The 22,055-nt window shown below is 34.1% G+C and overlaps 1 protein-coding gene across 4 annotated transcripts in view; it reads right to left on the bottom strand.

Annotated features, from left to right (window-relative positions):
- The window catches only part of LRRC7 (leucine rich repeat containing 7), a 708,443-nt gene that overhangs the window by 278,917 nt on the left and 407,471 nt on the right, over positions 1 to 22,055 (bottom strand). For all 4 annotated transcript variants that reach the window (XM_082688811.1, XM_082688814.1, XM_082688812.1 and 1 more), the window contains one exon: positions 12,509 to 12,626. In XM_082688811.1, the coding sequence (XP_082544937.1) occupies positions 12,509 to 12,626 (118 nt within the window). The remainder of the gene's footprint in view (positions 1 to 12,508; positions 12,627 to 22,055) is intronic.

The following is a 22,055-nucleotide window of genomic DNA, read 5'->3' as shown; positions in this document are numbered from 1 at the left end:
AAGGGGAACCCTCCTACACTGTTGGTGGGAATGCAAGCTGGTGCAACCACTCTGGAAAACAGCATGGAGGTTCCTCAAAATGTTGAAAATAGAACTACACTATGACCCAGCAATTGCACTATTGGGTATTTACCCTAAAGATACAAACGGAGTGATCTGAAGGGGCACGTGCACCCGAATGTTTATAGCAGCAATGTCTACAAAAGCCAGACTATGGAAAGAACCTTGATATCCTTCAACAGATGAATGGATAAAGAAGGTGTGGTATATATACACAATGGAATACTATGCAGCCATCAAAAGAAATGAAATCTTGCCATTTGCGACGACGTGGATGGAACTAGAGGGTATCATGCTTAGCAAAATAAGTCAATCAGAGAAAGACAACTCTCATATGATCTCCCTGATATGAGGAAGTGGTGATGCAACATGGGGGGTTAAGGGGGTAGGAGAAGAATAAATGAAACAAGATGGGATTGGGAGGGAGACAAACCATAAGTGACTCTTAATCTCACAAAACAAACTGAGGGCTGCTGGGGGGAGGGGGGTTGGGAGAAAGGGGTGGGGTTATGTACATTGGGGAGGGTATGTACTAAGGTGAGTGCTGTGAAGTGTGTAAACCTGGCGATTCACAGACTTGTACCCCTGGGGATAAAAATATATTATATGTTTATAAAAAATAAAAATTAAAACTAAAAAAAAAAAACTAGATTCAAACCTTGGCTGAAAAACCAATGACAGTGCTATATATATAATTATATAATTACATGGCAAAGTATAGTCAAAATGGTGTATTTAGATTTTTAAAATAGACTAAGTTCTATTCATAAAAAGTTGATGATACCAATAAATGTTTACTTGCTCAATGAAGACACTATGGTAATATTTTCACAATATGTTTACTTCAGTAACCATATCACAAGACCATCTTGAATATGTTCACAGAAATACCTTCAAATAAGAAATGACATTTCTGTATCCTGGAACTTAAAACAGAAACAAAACTTTTAGTGTAATGGAACCAATCAAAGTTGCATTAACAGAATATTAATAACTTGAAGTAAAAAAGATACGATTGACTACTTTATCTGATTGTTTTCTTTTTTTTAAAAGAAGTTAGATTAAATAAGTTCCTGCTCAACTTTCAATTATTCAAGAATTTATCCACTTTGTGGATTATTCATTCTTGTTCTCTTTCTTGTTTCCTCCATTTGATCATTACAAATCTCTGTCATTCTTGCAGAGGGTGTGCAGAAGAAGGGAAAGAGAATTCCCAAAACAATCAAATATGGATCTTTCCTGCTTAGCATGGGAGAAATTGAAAAATCACAGCTAAATTTAGAATATCTGGTTGTTTTTATTTGGACTATCTTATCTATTATTAATGCAGATTACTACCTTTTCACAGAATGATCTTAAGCCTATAAATATAATATAGATTTCAACCTTATTTAGTTATAAAAAAGATTATTGGTGTCAAAATAAAACAAAACTAAATTGTCATTAAAATTTTGGGTTAGACTTTAAGTTGGTTTTAAGTTGATATTAAAGAATGAATTCAAATGTTTTTCCCATGCAATAGATAAGTACAGAGTTGAAGCGAAGCAAACAATTTTGTCATTATCAAACATAGAGCCTAACAATAACAATAGCAACATTGATCCTTATGGTCATAAATGAAAGCCAAGCTGGAATGTGACATTTTTATAACATATAAACCATTTTTAACTTATTTTCTGAATATATTTATTTAATGTTATATTTTTTACCTGTCCTCATTCACTCCCTCACCTAAATCCTCAATATAAATATTGATAAAAAACACATATAAATTCTATCATTTGCATGAAAATTTATTCAACTATTTTAGTCCATGTCACTCTCTCCTCTTAATACCTAGTATTTTAGAGTACACTATGTCTGAAATTAAATATCACTAAGAAGTGAGACATGGTACTTCTTTGCAAGTTGAGTTGTCACTGCTTTACCATTTTATTATATATAGTTTTCTGATATTTGACTCACTAATTGTGATTATAATGTCCTCGAGAGAAAAGGGCCATTCATATATTTGACAAATATTTGAGTACCTACTCTGTTAGGAACTGTACTAAACATTGGGGACATGGCATGTAAAAAATGGATACATTCTCTTCATTTGCAGAGCTTTTATTCTAGCAAAAGAATTTGTACAATAAAACATGGAGAAAATTAATGTAAATATATAAAATTATATAGTATCTTAGCAATAAGGAATGCTATGGGAAAAGATTTAAGAGCAGAATGAAGAAGGATCAGAAACACCTGGGAATTTTTAAGTTAACTAGGGTGATTAGGGTAAGCCTCATTATTGATTAGGAAGATGGCATTTGAACAAGGACTTAAACAAGGTGAAAGAGATAAGATACAGATGTCTGGATGTCTGAGAGTGGAAGGTCAGAATATTCCAGGCACAAGGAATAGATAGTGAAGATGCTACGAGGCCTGAGTATGCCTAGTGTATTCTAGAAATAAGTAAGGAGACCAGAATGGTTAAAATATAGCAAAGAAGAGAAAGGTAGCAAAAAGTTAAGTCAGAGAGATAACAGGGGTGTGGATATGGGGGGTAAGATGAGAGTAGCTACACATATAGGGCTTCTCAAGCCATTGCAAGGACTTTGGTTCTTACTCTAAATGAAATATAGAAACACCGAAGGACATAAGGGTAATTTGGTCTGATTTATAGTTTAAGAGAATCATTCTGGTCCTTGAGTAGGGTGGCCTTTCTAGGAGGAAAGCCAACTGGAGGTTTCTGTAAGTAAAATATGAAAAGAGTTGATGGTGGCTTTCCACTGAGAGCAGTGGAAGGAATGATAAGTGAAAGGGAGCTGGATGTATTTTGAATGTAAGACCAATAGGATTTCCTGATAGATTAGATCTGGAGTATGAAAGAAAAAAGAGAATCAAGGATGACTCAGCTTTTTGGCCCAAGCAACTTGAATGAAGGGGTTCTCCTTAATTTAGATGGAAAAAGCAGTATGTGAAATAGGTATTGAAGAGAAGATAAAGAGTTCACTTTTGGACTTGTATAATTTGAGATGTCTGTTAGACTTCTAAGAGGGCATGTCAGGTAGGTATTTGTTTATGAACCTAGAGTTTAGGAGATAGGTCTGGACTGCAGGTCAAAATATTGGGGAGTCATTATTATATAGATAGTATTTAAACCATGGGACAAAATGTGAACACTAATTATGTAAGAGTGAAGAAAAGAGAACCAAGAACTGAGGCATGGAGGACTCCAAAATGAGGATAGGAAGAATCAGCATACAAGACTGAACAAAGTCAATCAGACAGATGGGTCAAAAAATAAGTGAGTATTGACTCCTAAAAGCCAAATGAAGTGAATGTGTCAAGCAGGAAGAAGTGATCAGTTGTTTGAAATTATGCTGATAGGTCAAATGAAATGATGGCCAAAAACTGACTGTGGATTTAATAATAAGAAGATCAGGGTGTCCCTGACTGGAATGATTTTGGAGGAGTAGTGGGCTTGAAGACTGGAATGGTCTAAGAGAAGATGATGGGAAAGAAACTGTAGATAGAGAATATAGACATTCCCACATAGACTTTGGCTACAAGGGGGAGGGGGATATTCAGGGAATAAGAGACAAGAAGCTTTCTTTAGAATGAAAAAAATAACAGCATGGGTGTATACTAATTAGGGTCAACAAGCAGAAAAGTAAATCTTAATGATGTAATAGAAAACAAGGAGAATTGCTGAAATGGTATCTATGGGTAGGAAGGAGAGGGTGATTATTCAGTGGAGAGACTGGCCTCAGAGAAGAACAGGAATATTTCATCTGTGCTAACAGGCAGGAGTCAGAGACTGTGGGTGCAGAGGCTTATAGATGGGTAACTATGATGGTAAGTGTCTGGGGGAGTTATCATCTGAGAGCTTTAATTTTTTTAGTAGAGTAGAATCAGTAGCCACAAAGATGGGAGAGAAGGCATGGTAGGAGTTTGAAGGCAGAGGAGAACAAATGAAATTATCACCAGAAGATGAAACTCAATGGACTAAGGAAATGTAACATGACATTGGGGAAGTGTGTTAAGTCTTCACTTCAGATTTTTGATCACAAATTTAAGTGACATCAGTCAATGTGTTTGAGTGGTTTTTCCAGATCCTTTTATTCAGCTGAATAAAATCCTTTGGATTCAGCCAGGTTTATCATTTCACTGAGCAAACAGATGGATATGAAAAGGGAAAGGGTATCAAGGGTATCATGTGATGAGTTACCACAGGATTCAAGCCATGCAAAAAGGGCAAAAGAAAAAAGACAAGCAAACAAGGCAAGGTTGGAACGATATGTCAGAATATTAATTGATTGGTGGTTCTGATAGGTTAAATGATTGGCATTGTATAAGAAAGTGATCTGAAAAGAGGATGGAGTTGGAGAATGAGATTCATCAGCTGACATTCAATTTCTTGATATTCCTGACAGTACCTTGATCAGACTAAGGAAAACAATGAAAACTCAGCAAGTGTTTATTAAATTGGATCTGATTATATTTTCACATCAATATTTGAGACAATGAACTAAAATATTTTAGAAATATGGAAAGAAATACTTGAATTTAGTACAGAGGCTTAAGATTTAAAAGTATCTCTTTCTAATCAAACATAATATAAAAGACTTCCTACAAATATCAAATTTTGAATGAGTTAGTGCTCTTTCAAATGCATTCAAATTTATGTTTATTACTTATAACTTTTGTATGAATCAGTACACATGATAATAGTTGTGGATAGTGCAGGTTGATAAGCTTATTTTCTGATTTCACAGATATCATCTGTCCAAATGGTTCATTCTGTGATATGTGTCATATGCTGATAAAAGACAAAAACAAAATGTTATTTCTTGTCTAAAATAAAGGAGGAAATACATTTATGAGATTTTGATGTTTTCATCTAATATTTATTTTCATTGTGACACTGATTTTTATAATTTTCTTTCAATTTTGAGAAAACAGGCAGGCTATTTGTATATCTAGTAAACTGGATTAGATTTAGGAGCAGAAAAAAATGGAATTTATTGAGAAAATGTTATAAGTACTTTGCTTTATTTCATCCTCGAAACAGTTTTTTAAAGTGGTTTATTACTCCCATTTAACTAATGGAAAAACTGAGCCTCAGAGGCTAGCCAGGATTTGAAACCAGTCCAACCTTATCCCAAATACTATCAAATCTTACCTCTGTTAAGCTGCCTCCATCAAAACTAGGATTTAAACTACTTTGAGGTATAAGTCCTAGCTACCCAAGATTGGCAGTGTAGGATTTGTAACAAAGCACTCTATGTTGCATTTGTTCCATACATACTCTCTAGGTCAAATACAAACAATCCCACCTTTCTGGAATTCTGAGTTTAGTGCACACTCAGGATTGACTATGCAGCATTTTTACATGGAGCATTGTAAATTGCATTTGTTCTTAATTACCTTCAGTCAAGTTTCAGATAGTATCAACTTCCTGAAACTGAATTGTAGTGGTCAGGAATAAAGTTCCTTATTTATGATTTTAATATATCTGCAACATGTGCTATAAGCCTAGTTCAGAATATTTGTGTTCTTTATATACTGCTCAACTGTTATTTATTACAGGGAAAAAACAGGGGCTACTCAAAATAGGCAAAGTTTAAGTATGAATAAATTATAATGATGTCTGATAATAGAAGGGGAGATGGGGAAAACTACAAAGTTAATAAAAGAATTCTTCATGTCTATCATTCTTATCATGTGTAGAGGTAAGCAGCTACACCTAATGAAAAATTTCAGTTAGACAGCCCATGATGACCTCAAGTCAACCTGGAAAGGTTAAGTTGCATTAATTATACCAATTTAAAGAACATAATGCAATATGAAACATTCTTGGAACAATTTCTAACCAGAATGATTAAAATAAAATACTTTGATATATAAAAGAATAAATTATGATATTATTTTGGAAAAATAGTTTGTGTATAAACCTACATTCCCCAAAGATATTTGATAAATGGGGCAATACTCTACTGAGTAGGAAGTCGTGGTTATAGGGAGATTTCAGAGGGACCAATCTATTGCATATGAGAAAGCCAAAAGCATTCAGCAATTAGGTTAGTTGGGATAAAATGTACAGGTCATTTACACCTTAAAAGAAAGAGAGAAAAAGCAAGAAAAATAAACAGACTGGAATGGTTTGCTTTACCTCTAATTGCTCTAGTGAAGAGAATCAAGAACTCAGTAGGAATGCATGCAAGGAGAATCTAAAGGTCTCCTACAAGACTCTGCCTACTTTACTGGCATTATAAAGAGAAAAACCGAAGGCAGGCAAGGTGATCAATAATCTGAGACAATCATACAATTGATTCTGCCTTAGGGATATGTCTGGCAAAAATTTTGAGAAGTCTTTGTGACCTTGACCAACAATGAGTTGATTCACAGAGAAATTAATCTGACTTAGACAAAGTGAATTAAAAAGTGATATATGTTTATAAAAAATAAAAAATTAATAAAGACTAAAAAAAAAAAAGTGATACCTGATTGCCTCTTCCTTTCTCTCTCTACTTCAGAAACAAACATTATGAAAAACACAACATTCATAATAGCAAAATAAGCTATTTAATAATCTTGCTTCATATTTGACCAATGAATTTTTCCTTCATTATTAATTGAGCACTTTATTAAGCACTTATGCCTGCATATTGATAGTGGCTATTGAAGATCTAGAAATAATGTATGGTGCAGCAGTTCTTGTTCTCAAGGAGTTTATACTGATGCTGGGAGGGAGTACAGAGTAGTAGAGAGAGGGCTCACATGCATCATTACCAGTTTGATTTTGTTCTCTTAGAATTTTCCAGGAGTTACAGAGACACAGAAGACAGGTTAATCACTCAGCTCAGAAAAGGGTCTGTTGCAACTTTGAAAAGTTATCAGTTCATGTGACAGAGCTCAGAACAGACCTCAGAAGAATGAGGGTGTGAGGGAAGTTCCTTTTTTTAAATTTATAGTTAGCTATATAATCAGATTGTAAACCCCATTTCCTGATGATTTAAGTGTTAGTTATACCTGTAAGCATTGCTTATTGATTTTATTTCTTGATGAAGACATCAAAAAACTAGTGAGAATTCCTGGCATGATTCTGAGAAGGTGGCAAGAAAACAGACCTGGTACTTGTTGCCATCATATCCTCTAATGGAAATACAGGGAGTCAATTCTCATTTTATTTCAACACTATAATCTTGGGTAAAAGTAGACTCTATAGAAAGGAAAGGTAGTCTTACAGTAAGGGACGAGCTAGTGATTTTCAGATAAATAACACATTAAGAGTGTTGTAAGGGAGCCATTTAATAGGGCAAAATACCAAGCTTTACTCTAAATAGAAGGTCTCATGATTTGCCAGACACAAAAGAGTATTTACTGTTAATTGATAACAACTGCGTGGTAACATTTTCTCCCCAGCTCACATAAGGTGACCCAAAATAGATTTCCGTAGGAATTTATATACGTACTACTAGAGTCTCTGTTTCTCTTATGCTCAATTTTTTAAAGATTTTATCATTTAATTGGTTACTCATATTTTCTTTTTCTAGTGTGTTTGAGAGAAACTCCCTTTCCTCACTGAATGTTGAGGATATTATCTTTTGTCACTGTTTTGCATGCATTTGGGGAAAGGGCGGAATAATTGGCAAGTCAGTAAAACACATAATAATGCCCTCAACTCTGATTGCCTTTCATTTTAACTAACAATAGTGATTTTGCCCACTATGATGCTGTTCAAATCTGTTCTTGTACAGAAATAAGTTTTAGATGATGAGAGAAAAATCACTTAATTGCTACAGAATTAAGAAGGGCTTTCATGTTAATTCATTTTCATTAAAGTTCTTAAATTACAGTATCAGTCTCTCTGAAGCAATGACAAATGAACAATCAGACTTAAAATTGAACCACTGCCTAATTAAACCTTATCATTCATTGTCTTGCTTTATCATATAAAACAATTTATTATGATTATGTATCAGCTTTACAAACAGGCATAGGCTATTATTCAGAGATCACAATATCATAAAATGCATGGATTTCTGATATATGGGATTTTTATTTTACTTTGAATTAAGATCTGAGGAATAAATGATAAAAGATCCATTGGCATGGAAGGTGACACATTTATCCATGGATTGCTGCAATGTTAACTTGGTAACGGAAAGACTTAAGAGAGGAAGGGTGATCTACATGCAGCATGAATGTTTCTTTACTTGTCTCTCTCTTCTTTCTGTCCCTTTCCCTTTTTGAATATGTACACATGTATCTTATGTAATTCTATACTGCAGTATTAGTAGATCCTTAGTGTATACTCAATAACCAGAGAATATGTAGTTTTAGTTTTTATTATAAACAAAAGGTAGTATTTTAAAAATTGACAATATACTTGGCCACAATGTGAAAGCCAATAAGTAAAGAGATCAGTATCATCAGACCATGTAGTCTACAATATAGATCAATAAACATCATGTGATGACTGAAAAAGCCCCTAATGTATTAGAATACAAAAATCAACTGAGTAAATTCTAAGAAAGTAGAAGTAGCATAATAAAAATTGCTGCAGTAGGAAGTGGAAAAGTAAAAATAACAATGGAAAATAAACCAACCCATACAGAGGCAAAAAGGTTTATTTGAAAGATTAGTAAAATAGAAAAACTTCTGATTGGATGGATGGTAAAAAAAAAAAAAATGGCATGAGCAAACAATACTAGAAACAGAAAGGGAGAAATAGGCACACATATGGTAGAGATTTATAAAATGTGAGAGAAGCCTATGGGCAATGCATGACAATACAATTGAATATCTAAATGATGGAATAGGTAATTTCCTAGGGAAGTATAATTTTTGAAAAAGTAACACAAAAGATATGAAGGTATAAAGATGGGTTAGAAAAAACTGTCATATGCAGAAAATATAATTTTATACATAAAAATTCAAAAGAATCTAGTGGTCATGTATTTAGCACCATGATTGAATGTAAGGTCAAGATATTAAAGTTAGTAACGTTTCTGGGTGCTAGGTGACTCAGTCGGCTAAGCACCTGCATTTGGCTCAGGTCATGATCTCAGGGTCCTGGGATCAAGCCCAGCATCGGCTCCCTTCTCCATGGGGAGTCTGCTTCTTCCTCCGCCTCTGTTCTGCCACGTGCTGTGCTCTCTCTCTCTCACACACACAAAAATAAACATTTTTTTTTTTAAAGTTAGTAATGTTTCCATATAACATCAACTAAAATTTTAAAAAGTACTTAAAAATGAACACAATATAAAACTAATAAACTACTTAGAAATAACTCTAACAAAATGTGTGCGTCTCTCTTGAAAGAAATCATAAAGCCTTGAAAGACACAAAATAAGACCTAGGTAAAGGTAAATAGCGTGCTCATAGATTACAACTAGTTCTCTCTGTGTAAAAAGGGTCAGGAAATATTTCTCAGAATAAATGACATCTTAAATGTCTTTTAAAGGTGCCGAAGACTCTAGCTGAGGAGGACAGCAATGGGGAGGAAGGAATATTTGGGGAAGAGAAAACAGTATTTTTCCTGTGTCACAAGTAATTAGGCTGATGCATTTGGGAACAAGAATTTGGTATAGCTGAGAATGAAATGGAAGGGGACATGAGTTGGTTAGAGTTGTGGTTAGAGAGGTAGAAGAATGTCATTCACACAAACTGTGTAGATAACTTTTCTGTACATAATAGTTCACTTAAATAAAAATTTTAATATAAAAGAGTATTTTTGAATTATGGGGGGAAAATGGTGAATCAAGATGTCGGGTGGCAGAAATGGATATGAAAAGTAAAGATTTGGGGCCACATGGACAATCAAGATCAGACTTAACCCCAGCCTCCAAGTGAATTAGTTTCATCATAAAAGGTCACTTATCAAATTCAAGCACATTTCAAGCAAATTTTTGCCTCGACTGACTAGTACTTGAGTGAGTCACTGCCACAAAATTAAACATTCTACTGTCAGTACCTAAATGCCAATATGGATTATATTCTCACATAACTTGACTTGTCCACCAGGACTATTCCAACCTTGTCAACTGTGATTCTAACACTGCACTTATTTTTTCCAATCTACTGTTTCTTCCCTTGACAGATTCCTAAAGGATGTATTATGTTCTTTAAGTGACTGTCTAGGTCTCTGCGACAGAATTCAGGGACAGCTTTCTTAGGTATAATTTTGTGAAATGACTGATGTGTCAAAATCTTTTGCTGTTTGTGTAACTTCTATCAATGGCTGATATATCATAATGTTCATCAAACCTTTTGTACTATACTAACTTTGCAGATTGCTTCACCATGTCTAGCACATCTTTTTGCATAGATATTTCCAGAATATAGAGATCATAAGCACAGCAAAAACTCCCTAAATAATATTCACAAGGACTTCTAAGGATGCTCATGGACTTCTTTCTGAATCAAAGAAGTGTAACTTGCAATTCATTTTCTGGCAATAAATTTCTTGGTGTAAGAGGCCCACTAGGAGACTATTATAAAGTAACATGTTTCTTAGGAGTTTGTGTTTATTATTTGGGGATGATTTTTTTTTTCTAATCCTCTTAAAAGAAACAGATGTTTATTTACTCAGAATACTCAGCTAAACCTGTCTGAAGACCAATGGATGTGTTATTTTTGGCAACGTGATATCGCTCAGAATTGTAATTTGAAAATAGAATTTGATATGTGAATGTATTTAAATAGGTAAGCAGCATAAGTCAGAAATATCTGTCCACACAAATATGTGGTCTATAAATCTATTCTTAAAATAAAGGTAGACAATGACATCTTTCAATGGGTCTAAATCTAGCTGCCATTATCTCTAAGTCAACACATGTTCCTCTTAGAATTGTCTTTCAGAAAACCCTCTATGTGGTAAGTTAGACTGGTGTAGAAAGATGTGTGTGTCCCTGTTTGTACTTTATTGTTTTCTTCAAATGAAATGTTCTCCTTTATTTGGATGCTACTGTGCCTCATTAAATTCCTCAAGCCATAGCCTTTATTGAACTATTCCCTAATAATAAAATAATATTGAAGTATAATTGATACATAAAGAACTACATGTATTTAATGTATACAACTTGATGACTTTGGACATATGCAAATACCAAAGATACCATCATCACAAATAAGATAATAGACATGTCTCAAACCTCCTAGGATTTCCTTCTGTCCCCTTACTATTTGTGTTTTTTTGTGATAAGAACACTGAACATGAAAATTTGCCCTCTTAACAAATTTAGATTTGCACAATATTGTATTGTTAACTATAGACACGATGTTGTAAAATGGATCTCTATAATTTACTTATCCAGCATAAATGAAATTTTATGCCCATTGAAAAACAACTTCCGTTTGTCCTGTCTAGGCTTAGGTATCATTTCTTAAGGGTAAATTTTCCCTAGCCACACCAAATGGATTTATTTCACTAGTATACATGGCATCCACTCTAATTGTTTATTTAATCATCCATAATTCCTTGTTTAATATCTAATGTATCTACTAGAATGTAAGTTTCATGAGGGCAGAGGTCTGTTTTCATGCCTATTCCTTTGGCACCAAACTTACTACCTGAAAAGTAACACACACATGTACACACACACACACACACACACACACACACACACACAGAGTTTAACCAACTTTTTTAAGAAGGGGTCATGTTTTATATCCTAATTGTGCCTAGACATAATCCTTTTTGATTAACCCTTATTCTAATAAAATGAAGAGACACATTCATTTGGAAGGAAATCAAGATTTATGAATATCTGAGGACACAGGAGACTCCCACAAACATTAAAAAGAAAATGTCATCCACAAGAATATCAACATCAGCATCAGCATTTAACAACATCACCACACATGTAAGTTTGGGTCAGAAATATAACAAACATTACTGAACACTTATTATTTTCTAGCCACTGCTCAAGACATTTGAGATAGATGTATCCATGACTAAAACAGAAAATTCCTCCTATTCAATAACAGAATTTACATCCTGAGGCAGGAGAAGACAGGCAATAACCATAATAAATAAGTAAATTCTGCAATACTGAGAAGATGGTCAGTGCTATGGGGAAAATAGAGCAGAGTAAGGGGAATTGGGAGTTCAGTTCCAAGTAGCATGAAAAGGTAGGTCTCATTGAACACATGGAAAAAATTTTTACTCTGATTATGAGGAAAATAAATAGTGTAAAGGTAATAAAATGTTCTAACAAAAGACTAAATCAAATATCTGAATACAGAGAGGAAAAAAGGCCTGAATGAGTCAGGGACTTTAAGTGGAAGGGAGAGAGATTTTCACTTTGGTTTATAGTTTAAGATTTAACTTTTCAACAAAATTAACTCTGAGTTACAATAAAATTGCATAAAAAGTATTATATCATTTACTAAGAGAAAACGAAGCATATTTTTAATTAAAAATTCAAGGTATTTAGAGATAAGATGAGAATCTTACCATTTTTACTGATGTCGAGTTCTTTAAGATTAACTAAACTAGCAATAGTGGTTGGCAGATTTGAAAGATCATTATCAGGAATACTTAGTTTTCTTAGAGCTTGACAGTTGAACAATTGCTGTAAAAGAAAATAATGATTAATTAGATCTCAATTTAGTTAAATCCATTCATACATAAACTCAGTAACAAAATCCAATTCACCATCTTTATAAATGTGGTAATAAAATGGCCACCTCCCATTTCCGTATTCTCAATTCTTTTCAGAATGCTTCACATACCATCTGCATGTTCATGCCTCACTATTCTCTGCCATTCAAATTCAAAACACAAAGTATTCTACTTTCCCCTTCTGTTTACTATTAATGTAAAATTTGCCCAATCCTACTGATTTTTTTTCTTTCAAATACTTTCTGGAGTTGTCACTTCCTTTCTATTCCCACAGCTACCACAATAACCCCAGTTCTTCACGTATCACTTCCATTTAATCAAGTTCAACAATTATTTATATAACATTCAAGAACTGCAATACAGCTGAATATGTGGGCTTATATTTCTTTTGTGTCCCTCTTCACTGCTTCAAGACTCCCTAGCAAATGAAACACTTAACTTTTGATATTGTTAAAAAAAATCACTAGCAATTGGTTCACTTCTGCCATCAGTCCAAAGTGTTAAAATAGGGAACGAGTCAAGTGTTGAACCAATGGTTCTCAAATCCAGCAGGGTTTTAATCATTGCTAAGTGGAGGTGCTTATTTAAAATGCGAATTCTTGGACTTGGTCCAAAGAAGTATTGACGAGGCGGATCTGGGATGGGAGTAAAAATCTGCAGTCCAGTGATTTAATTATTTTGATATATGTGTTTCCAGTATTTTGGGGGAATACTTTTTGGGGAAAAATGTTAGACTTTTTAGCTATGTCAATCTTATTTTAAATGCCCAAGACATAAACAGTTGGGACAGAATTTCTTATTCACTTCTGGAAAAATTATCTTAATGGGATCTTTTCTATTTGACATTTCTAATTCTATTTTGCTGATTTCCCATAGATAAAGTGTCTGGATCTATGACTGTGCAATTGGCTCACAGTACATTTAACAACCACTTGTTCTTTCATGTAATTCACTATTTATAGGCAAAAACAACGTAGTACACAGTTGTTATTTCTTAACTCATTAGTTTTCTAAAAAGTAGATTGTGCTTATTGTTTATTAAGATAAAATATACAACTTCTTGCTTTTGGTAAGCCATTTTGGCTCCTTACAAAGGTGACTTCCAAAACTTCACGTAATGCTAGAATTTCAACATGTTATACAGAAGTGTTGCTACCTTTTTTTAAAAAATAAAACCTAGAAAAGAGGACTTTGATGGATTGTTTTCACTAACTACTAAGTTTCCCTTTAAAAAATAGAAAAATAGATGTCTATATTTATTGTAGACATTAATTTAAAAGTTTTCTCAGTCTCTATAATTCTCTGAGAACCATTAGATCCACATGCAATGTGGTTAGTTATAGATTTATAGATTTTAAAAATTCAGTTGACTCATGACTGATGTTGGTAAGACACACTAACAACTCTTTGATCTGATTACTATAGCAATTTTTACAGAATTCAGACAAATAATTTTCAAAACCGTTTTTTTAAAATTCAAGTTTAACCATCTCAGCTAAATTCTCAATTTTATTCAAGAATTAATTATAGTTCCTGGTTTTGTCAAAGATTAATTGACCCTATAGTTGTGGGTTCCCTTTGGGGTGTTCTAGTCTGTTCCATTGATTTATGTGTCTGCTTTTGTGCCAGTACTATACTGTCTTGAAGACTACAACTTTGTAATATAACTGGAAGACCAGAATTGTGATGCTTCCACTTTTTCTCTTCTTTTTCAAGATTACTTTGGCTTTTTAGGGTCTTTTTTGCCTCTATACAAATGTTAGGATTGTTTGTTCTAGTTCTGTGAAAAACACTCTTGGTATTTTGACAGGGATTGCTTTAAATGTGTAGATTGCTTTCATTTTCAATTTCTTTCATCAGTGTTTTACAGTCTTCAGAGTAGAGATCTTTTACCTTTTGGGTTAGGCTTATTCGTAGATAACTTATGGTTTTTGTTGTAATTGTGAATGGGATCAATTCCTTGATTTCTCTTTCTGCTTCTTCATGATTGATGTATAGAAACACAACTGACTTTTGTATATTGATTTTGTATCCTGTGAATTTTCTGAATTTGTGTATCAGTTCTACCAATTTTTTGGTGGTGTCCTTTGGGTTTTCTTTAATGGAAAAGGTTTCTTCAACTAATGGTGTAGGGAAAACTGGACAGCAGCATGGGAAAAAATGAAGCAGGATAACTTTCTTACACTATACACAAAAGTAAATAAATTCAAAATGGATTAAAGATCTAAATGTAAGACAGGGAACCATTAAAATCCTAAAGGAGAACAGAGGCAATAACCTCTTTTACATTGGCCATAACAACTTCTTATTATATATGTCTCCTGAGGCAAGGGAAACAAAAGCAATAATATACTCTTGAGACTTTATCAAAATAAAAAGCTTCTGCACAGCAAAGGAAGCAATCAACAAAACTAAAAGGCAACCTTCAGAATGGGGAAGATATTTGCAAATGACATTATGTGATAAAGGGTTTGTATATAAAATATAATTAAAAAACTTAGTAAACTCAGCAACCCAAAACTAAATGATCCAGTTAAAAAATGGGCAGGAAAAAAAAAATAGGCAGAAGGCATAGATAAATACTTTTCCCAAAGAAAACATTCACATGACTAACAGACACATGAAAAGATGACCAACATCACTCATCATCAGGGAAATATAAATCAAAACTACAATGTGATATAGCCTCACACCAGTCAGAATGGCTAACAGCACAAGAAACACAGGTTTTGCAAGGATGTGGCAAAAGGGGGAAACCTCTTGCACAATTGCTGGTAATGCAAACTGTGCAGCCACTCTGGAAAACAGTAGGAGGTTCCTCAAAAAGTTAAAAATATAACCACCCTAGGATCTAGCAATTGCATTACTAAGCATTTACCCAAATGATAAAAAAATATTAATTTGTAGGGATACATGCAACCTGATGTTTGTAGTAGCATTATCAACAATAGTCAAATTATAAAAGGAGTCAAATATAAAAATGTCCTTTGATTGAAGAATGGATAAAGAAGATGCAATGTCTACACACACACACACACACACACACACACTATAATAATACCAGCCATCAAAAAGAATGAATTGAAATCTCGCCATTTGTAAATGATGTGGATGGAGCTGGAGACTATTATGCTAAGCAAAGTAAGTCAGTCAGAGAGAGACAAATACCATACGATTTGTGGAATTTAAGAAACAAAATAAATGAACATAGCATGGGGGAGGGGGAAGAGAGAAAGGGAAACCAAGAAACACACTCTTAATTATAGAGAACAAACTTATGGTTACTGGAAGGGAGGTAGGTGGGAGGATGGGTTAAATGGGTGATGGGGATTAAAGAAGGCACTTGTGATGAGCACTGGGTGTTGTATGTAAGTGATGAATCACTGATTTCTATATCTGAAACTAATTTACACTGTATGTTAACTAGCTGGAACTTAAATAAAAACTTGGAAAAAATGAAATTAAGGAAAAAGAACTAATAGAGATTTCTATATTCTCCTCCAATTTTATTTTATTTTATTTTTTTAAAGGATTTTATTTATTTATTTGGGAGAGTAAGAATGTGAGCATAAGGTGAGGGGAGGGGCATAGGGAGAGAGACAAATAGACTCCCCGCTGAGCGGGGACCCTGATACGGCCTTGATCCCAGGATACTGGGATCATGACCTTAACCAAAGGCAGACACTTAACTGACTGAACCATCCAGGCACCCCAATTCTTCTCCAATTTTAAATTAAGTTATTCAGCAACAAAAGGTATGGAAACTCCTGAACACCCTATTACATGGACAATCTAAGACTCCTGTGGTATAGAGGCTAAGAGCATGGCATTAGGAATCAGCTTGATGTGGGTTCAATTCCCATGCATCTAGTTATTATATTAGCTGTGTGATCTTGGGCAAGTTACCTAACGTCTCTGGACTTGTGAATTTCCTCACTTGTAAAAATGGGAAAAATAACATTCTCTAACTTGAAGGGTACTGGGATGATTCAATGGGTTATTTATTCATATTCAAATATCTCATCAGTTTTAAGTACTGCATTTTTTTCACATATTAACATCTTTGATATTAGGAATGACCCTTATAATCAAGAGCAAGTTATAATTTGGGGGGTTCCTGGGTGGCTCAGTTGGTTAAGTGTTCAACTTTTGGTTTCATCTCAGGTCATGATCTCAGGATTGTGAGATCAAGCCCCAAGTCCTGCTCTGTTCTCACCACAGAGTTCTCTTGAGATTCTCTCTCTCCTCTTCCTCTTTCCCTCCTTGTACCCTCTCTCTAAATAAACAAATAAAATCTTCAAAAAAAAAAAAAGCCATCAAAGATGGCTTTTAAGGAGTGTATCCTTTAAGGAATGCAAACTTTTAAGGAGTGTATCTTCCTTAGTGGTACAATAATGACCTGTCTTATAATCAGTAACCTTGGAATTAATGAAATGAATTACTTGTAAAAGTTTGGCACATAATGAGAACTAATAACTGTTGGCTATTCTGAATATTTATATACACAAATACAGAGGCATACCTATGCAGTAATCTATTTCTTATTTTTCTTTTTTAAAAATATTTTATTTATTTATTTGGCAGAGATAAAGACAGAAAGAGAACACAAGCAGGGAGAACGGCAGGCAGAGGCAGAGGGAGGATCAGGCTCCTTGATGAGCACAGAGCCCAATGCAGGTCTTGGTCCCAGGACCCCTGGGGCCATGACTTGAGCTGAAGTCAGGCACTCAAGAGCCCCTATATCTTATTTTTCTAGATGATGAGGTCTTTGAAGCTGGGAGTCAAGTCTAATTCATTTTGGCATTAACTTGTTTCACCTCTGCACGTGCCAAAGTGGCTAGCACCATATCTTGAACATAGTGTATGCTGCATAAGTATCTTTGGAAGTATACTTAGATAAGTCAAGGGAAAATGAGGACAGTGATAGATTCCAGCTGAGAGTGGTACTTCACTGAACTGGAAGTTTCATATAGGTAAACAATCTCAGTGGAATTTAAATTTCCTAAACAAAGCAGTGAACTTTGAATATGAGTCATGATGTCTAAAAATTGGCAAAGAAATTAAGAAAGCATTTTAATGATTCTTTCAAGATTCAAGCTTTGAATGAAAATGAAATAAAGAAAGATTATGAACTAGCTGTGATTCTTTCATATAGTACAAAACAGCAAATATAATTAATAGCTAATTAGAGTAAGACTGTTAATGGTAATGGTTATCCTGTCTTTCATTTGCTAATGATATTTCACATTTCAAAAACATCAAAACTATTTTGAGTCTTAAAATATTTTTGTACTGAGGTATTCTCTTTCTTGGGTGAAAGGAAATGATTTAACTCTGACAGAAATTGGTTTTAGAAGAGTATGCAATTTAAATTACCGACTCCAGAAAGCAATGGTTAGATATTTTCTAAGGAGCTGCCACAGAAGATAAAGGCCTGAGTGAGGAAAAAAAAACATATTTAGACCCCAAAATGTATATTCTAAGAGGTATATTATTCATTTATTCATGGAACCATGAGTTGATATTTGTTGCAAATGAGATACTATGCTAAGTGCAAGGGACAAAAAGTGAGTAAGACACAGCCACTGAGTTCAGATTGCTTACAGTTTAATATTTATACACTCAATTAATTGCAATGTGAAAAAAGATGCCATGAAGATAAATAACAGGTGTTATGTAAACACAAAATTAGGATATCTGCACCAAATGATGTGGAGGATAGTGGTGGGGTGGATTCATGAAGGTATACCTAGAAGGGGGGATTAAAAAATGAATCACCCAAGAGCAGGCAAAGTTAGACAGATGAAGGCTAAAGGGGGATAACTTTGTAACTTTCTGTAGCATATGAAGATACTCCCAACTCAAAAAATGTGTAACTTAATCTAGTTTCAGATGATTTGTTTTAAAGCACGAGGAGACTTGGATTTTGGAGTGAATACTCTAAGTCTACATTTACATGCATTTAAAACCTATTTAATGAATACCTATTGTATGCTATGGTCCATATTCCACGTTGAAATTAAAGACATCAAATGAGGGGCACTTGGGTGGCTCAGTTCATTAAGCATCTGACTCTTGTTTTGAGCTCATGCCATGATCTCAGGGTTGTGGGATTGAGCCCTGCATGGGGCTCTACTCTCAGCAGGAAGTATGCTTGAGATTTTCTCTCTTCCCCTTCTTCTGCCCCCTTCCCACCCATACACTCTCTCTCTCTTTAAAATAAATAAATCTTTAAAAAAGAAACATGAAATGATCCTGTCAAATTCTGGTTTTTAGTAGTATGGTGGACTAAATATTGAAAGAAAAACATTTTAGAGCAGCAAAGCTACACACACACACACACACACACACACACACGCGTGCACACACACACTCCTTGAATGCATAACTAAGCTTTGTCTGTAAAGTACAAAAATCCTCAAATCCCAGAATACCAAGAAAAGAAAATAATACATAGAGTTAACTAGGTCTACATTTAACTTTTGCTCTGGTGATATCTGTTGGTCTGAGGTGCCTGAAGTCTTAAATACTTTTGCAAACAGAGGAATGGAAAATTCCTTGGTGTCTGAACAGAGTGGGAGATTGGCTTATAGACCACTACAGTTAGACTTGGGATTGCCTAAGGGTGACATCCTCTGTGAGTGAAGTAGAAAAAAACAGTCCCTCAAAGAAGGTCATTGGAAAATGCATGCCTTTCTCAGTTTTGACTCTGTGTGAAGTGAGGAGAAATAAAGAAAAGAAAAAAAAAGAGGGAAGGGGAGAGAAAGAAAGAAAGAAAGAAAGGAAGGAAGAAAGAAAGGTAAAAAGAAAGGAAGGAAGGAAGAAAGAAAAAAAGGAAAGAGAAGACAGGGAGAGAGAAAGAGGAGGAAAAGAAAAAAATATAGGAAAGATAAAGAAGAAACAAATAAGGAAAGTAAAGTAAAGAAGGAAGGCCAGGAAGAAAGGAATGAAGGGAGGGGGGAAAGGGAAGGAAAGGAAAAGTGTACAAAAAAAGAAAAGGAAGAAATAAAAACAAAAACAGAAAGAAAGATAAAAATTAACCTCCTATGGCTTACCAACCACAGCCCATCTTCTTCCCCTGAGTTAAGAGTCTGGAATTCACAATATCTATAAGGCTCCCTAAAACCCAGTTCAGAGTTACAGGTGGTCCTGGATTACTATTGCCCCAAATGCCTGGTAAAAGTAAATACAGATCCTCTCTGAAGGAATGCTTTAAATTAAGACCTCAATGAATTCCCACAGACAAAATTCTAAGAAATATGGGATCATTTTTTTTAAAAATCACTAAATATATAATTAAATAATCAATTGAATGAGATGATGCTGAAAAACAAATAATCCTGCCTCTAATAATGTAGATGTTAGAATTATAAAATGTAAACTACAATTTATATGTATTTAATATGTTTAAAGAAATAAAAGTGTGATTTGAAAGCATGATGATAAAGAGAAGATTATCACAGAGAGGTCACAGATCAGAATAAACATTGCTAGAGAAGGCTATAGTGAACTAGTGTTAAGAAGAAATTAACTTAATTAAAAAACAAGGGGATAGAAAATAGAAAAGACTGATTACATGACATGAAGAACACAATAAGAAGAGCTTTTAAAATTTAAGTAAAACTTATTAGAGAAAAAGAGGGGTGGGGGGTGGGAGTTTGGGGTACTAGGTGGTGGGTATTATAAAGGGCACGAATTGCATGGAGCACTGGGTGTGGTGAAAAATAATGAATACTGTTATGCTGAAAATAAAAAATAAATTAAAAAAAAAAAAAAAAAAGAGAATGAGGTGCCTGAGGAATTCCAAATTTGTTCAGAGACCCTCATCTTGATTGATGACGCTCAAAAAAATCTAAATAAATTAAATGAAAGATAGCCTACATTTAGACTTATATGAATTTACAGAGTATCAAAGTCAATAGATCTTAAAAATTACCAAAGGAGAGATTACCTTCTAGAGATTGAGAATGAGAAAGACAGAAGATTTAACAATTAAAGCAATGACTCATTAGATGTTATTGATAAAGTACTAAGAGTAAATAATGTAATATTTGCAGCAATTTTTTAGAAAAAGGGCAAAATGATAGCATTTTTAGATAAAGACAAACTAAGTTTACTACCAAGATACTCTCATTAAAACAACTACCAAAAGATATATAAATTTTAAGATTTATTTATTTACTTGAGAGAGAGAGTGGGCAGGGGCAGGGGGCAGAGGGAGAGAGAAAGAGAGAAAATCTCAAGCAAACTCACCACTGAGCATACAGCCTGACTTGGGCTCAATCTCAAGACCCTGAGATCATGACCTCAGCCAAAACCAAAAGTGGGATGCTCAACTGACTGAGCCACCCAGGTGCCCCTCAAAAATATCTTTTAGGAAGAAGGCAAAGGACTCCAGCAGATACATTTGAGCTACAGGAGTAATAGCATTAAAATTTTTTTAAATTAAACAGGACACGTGGTTTAAAACCAAACAAACATTAGCTATATAAAATAATGAAAGGATTTCTAATTATAGTATTAAAAATCAATGTAGGTCAAAACAGTTTGATAGTCGCATAAAACAGACATTCAGATCAATGGAACAGAAGTGAAAACCTAGAAACAAACCCACTCATATACATTCAATGGATATTTGACAATGGAGCCAAGAAAAAAAAAAAAAGCAAAAAAGGTAGTCTTGTCAATAAATAATGATGGGAAAACTGGATATCCACATATAGAAGAATGAAATTAGACCCCTATCTTATACCATTTATAAAACTTAATTCAAGGTGGATTAAATACTTAAATGTAATATACAAAACTGTAGGACTAGTAAGAAAAACTAAACGTAGGTTAAAAAGCTCTTGACATTGTTTTTGGCAAAGACTTTTGTGACATGACATCAAAAGCACAACCAATAAAAACAAAAATAAACAAGTGAGACTACATCACACCAAAAAGTTTGTGCACAGAAAAAGAAATGATTTGCAAAATACAAAGTTAATCTATGGAATGAGAAAATATTTGCATACCATTTGTCAATTTCAATAGTAAACAAAAACAAAAACAAAAGCAAAAAAACAAAGCAAAACAAGAAGCAACCTTATTAAAAAATGGATAAAGGACTTGAACAGACACTTTTCCAAAGAGGACATACAAATGGTCTAACAGGTACATGAAAATATGCTTGACATCACTAATCATCAGAAAATGCAAAACAAAACCAAGCGACACATCACCCCACACCTGTCAGAATGGTTATTACCAGAAAGACAAAAACAAGTGTTGGCAAGGCTGTGGATAAAAGGGAACCCTGGCACTTTTGGTGGAATTGTAAACTGGTGCAGTCACTATGAAAAACAGCATGTAGATTTCTTAAGAAATTAAAAATAGA

The sequence above is a fragment of the Mustela nivalis genome (genome assembly GCF_964662115.1).
Source record: "Mustela nivalis genome assembly, chromosome: 10".
NCBI lineage: Eukaryota > Metazoa > Chordata > Mammalia > Carnivora > Mustelidae > Mustela > Mustela nivalis.
Note: the sequence above shows the minus strand (reverse complement) of the source record. Positions and strands in the feature narration are given on the sequence as shown.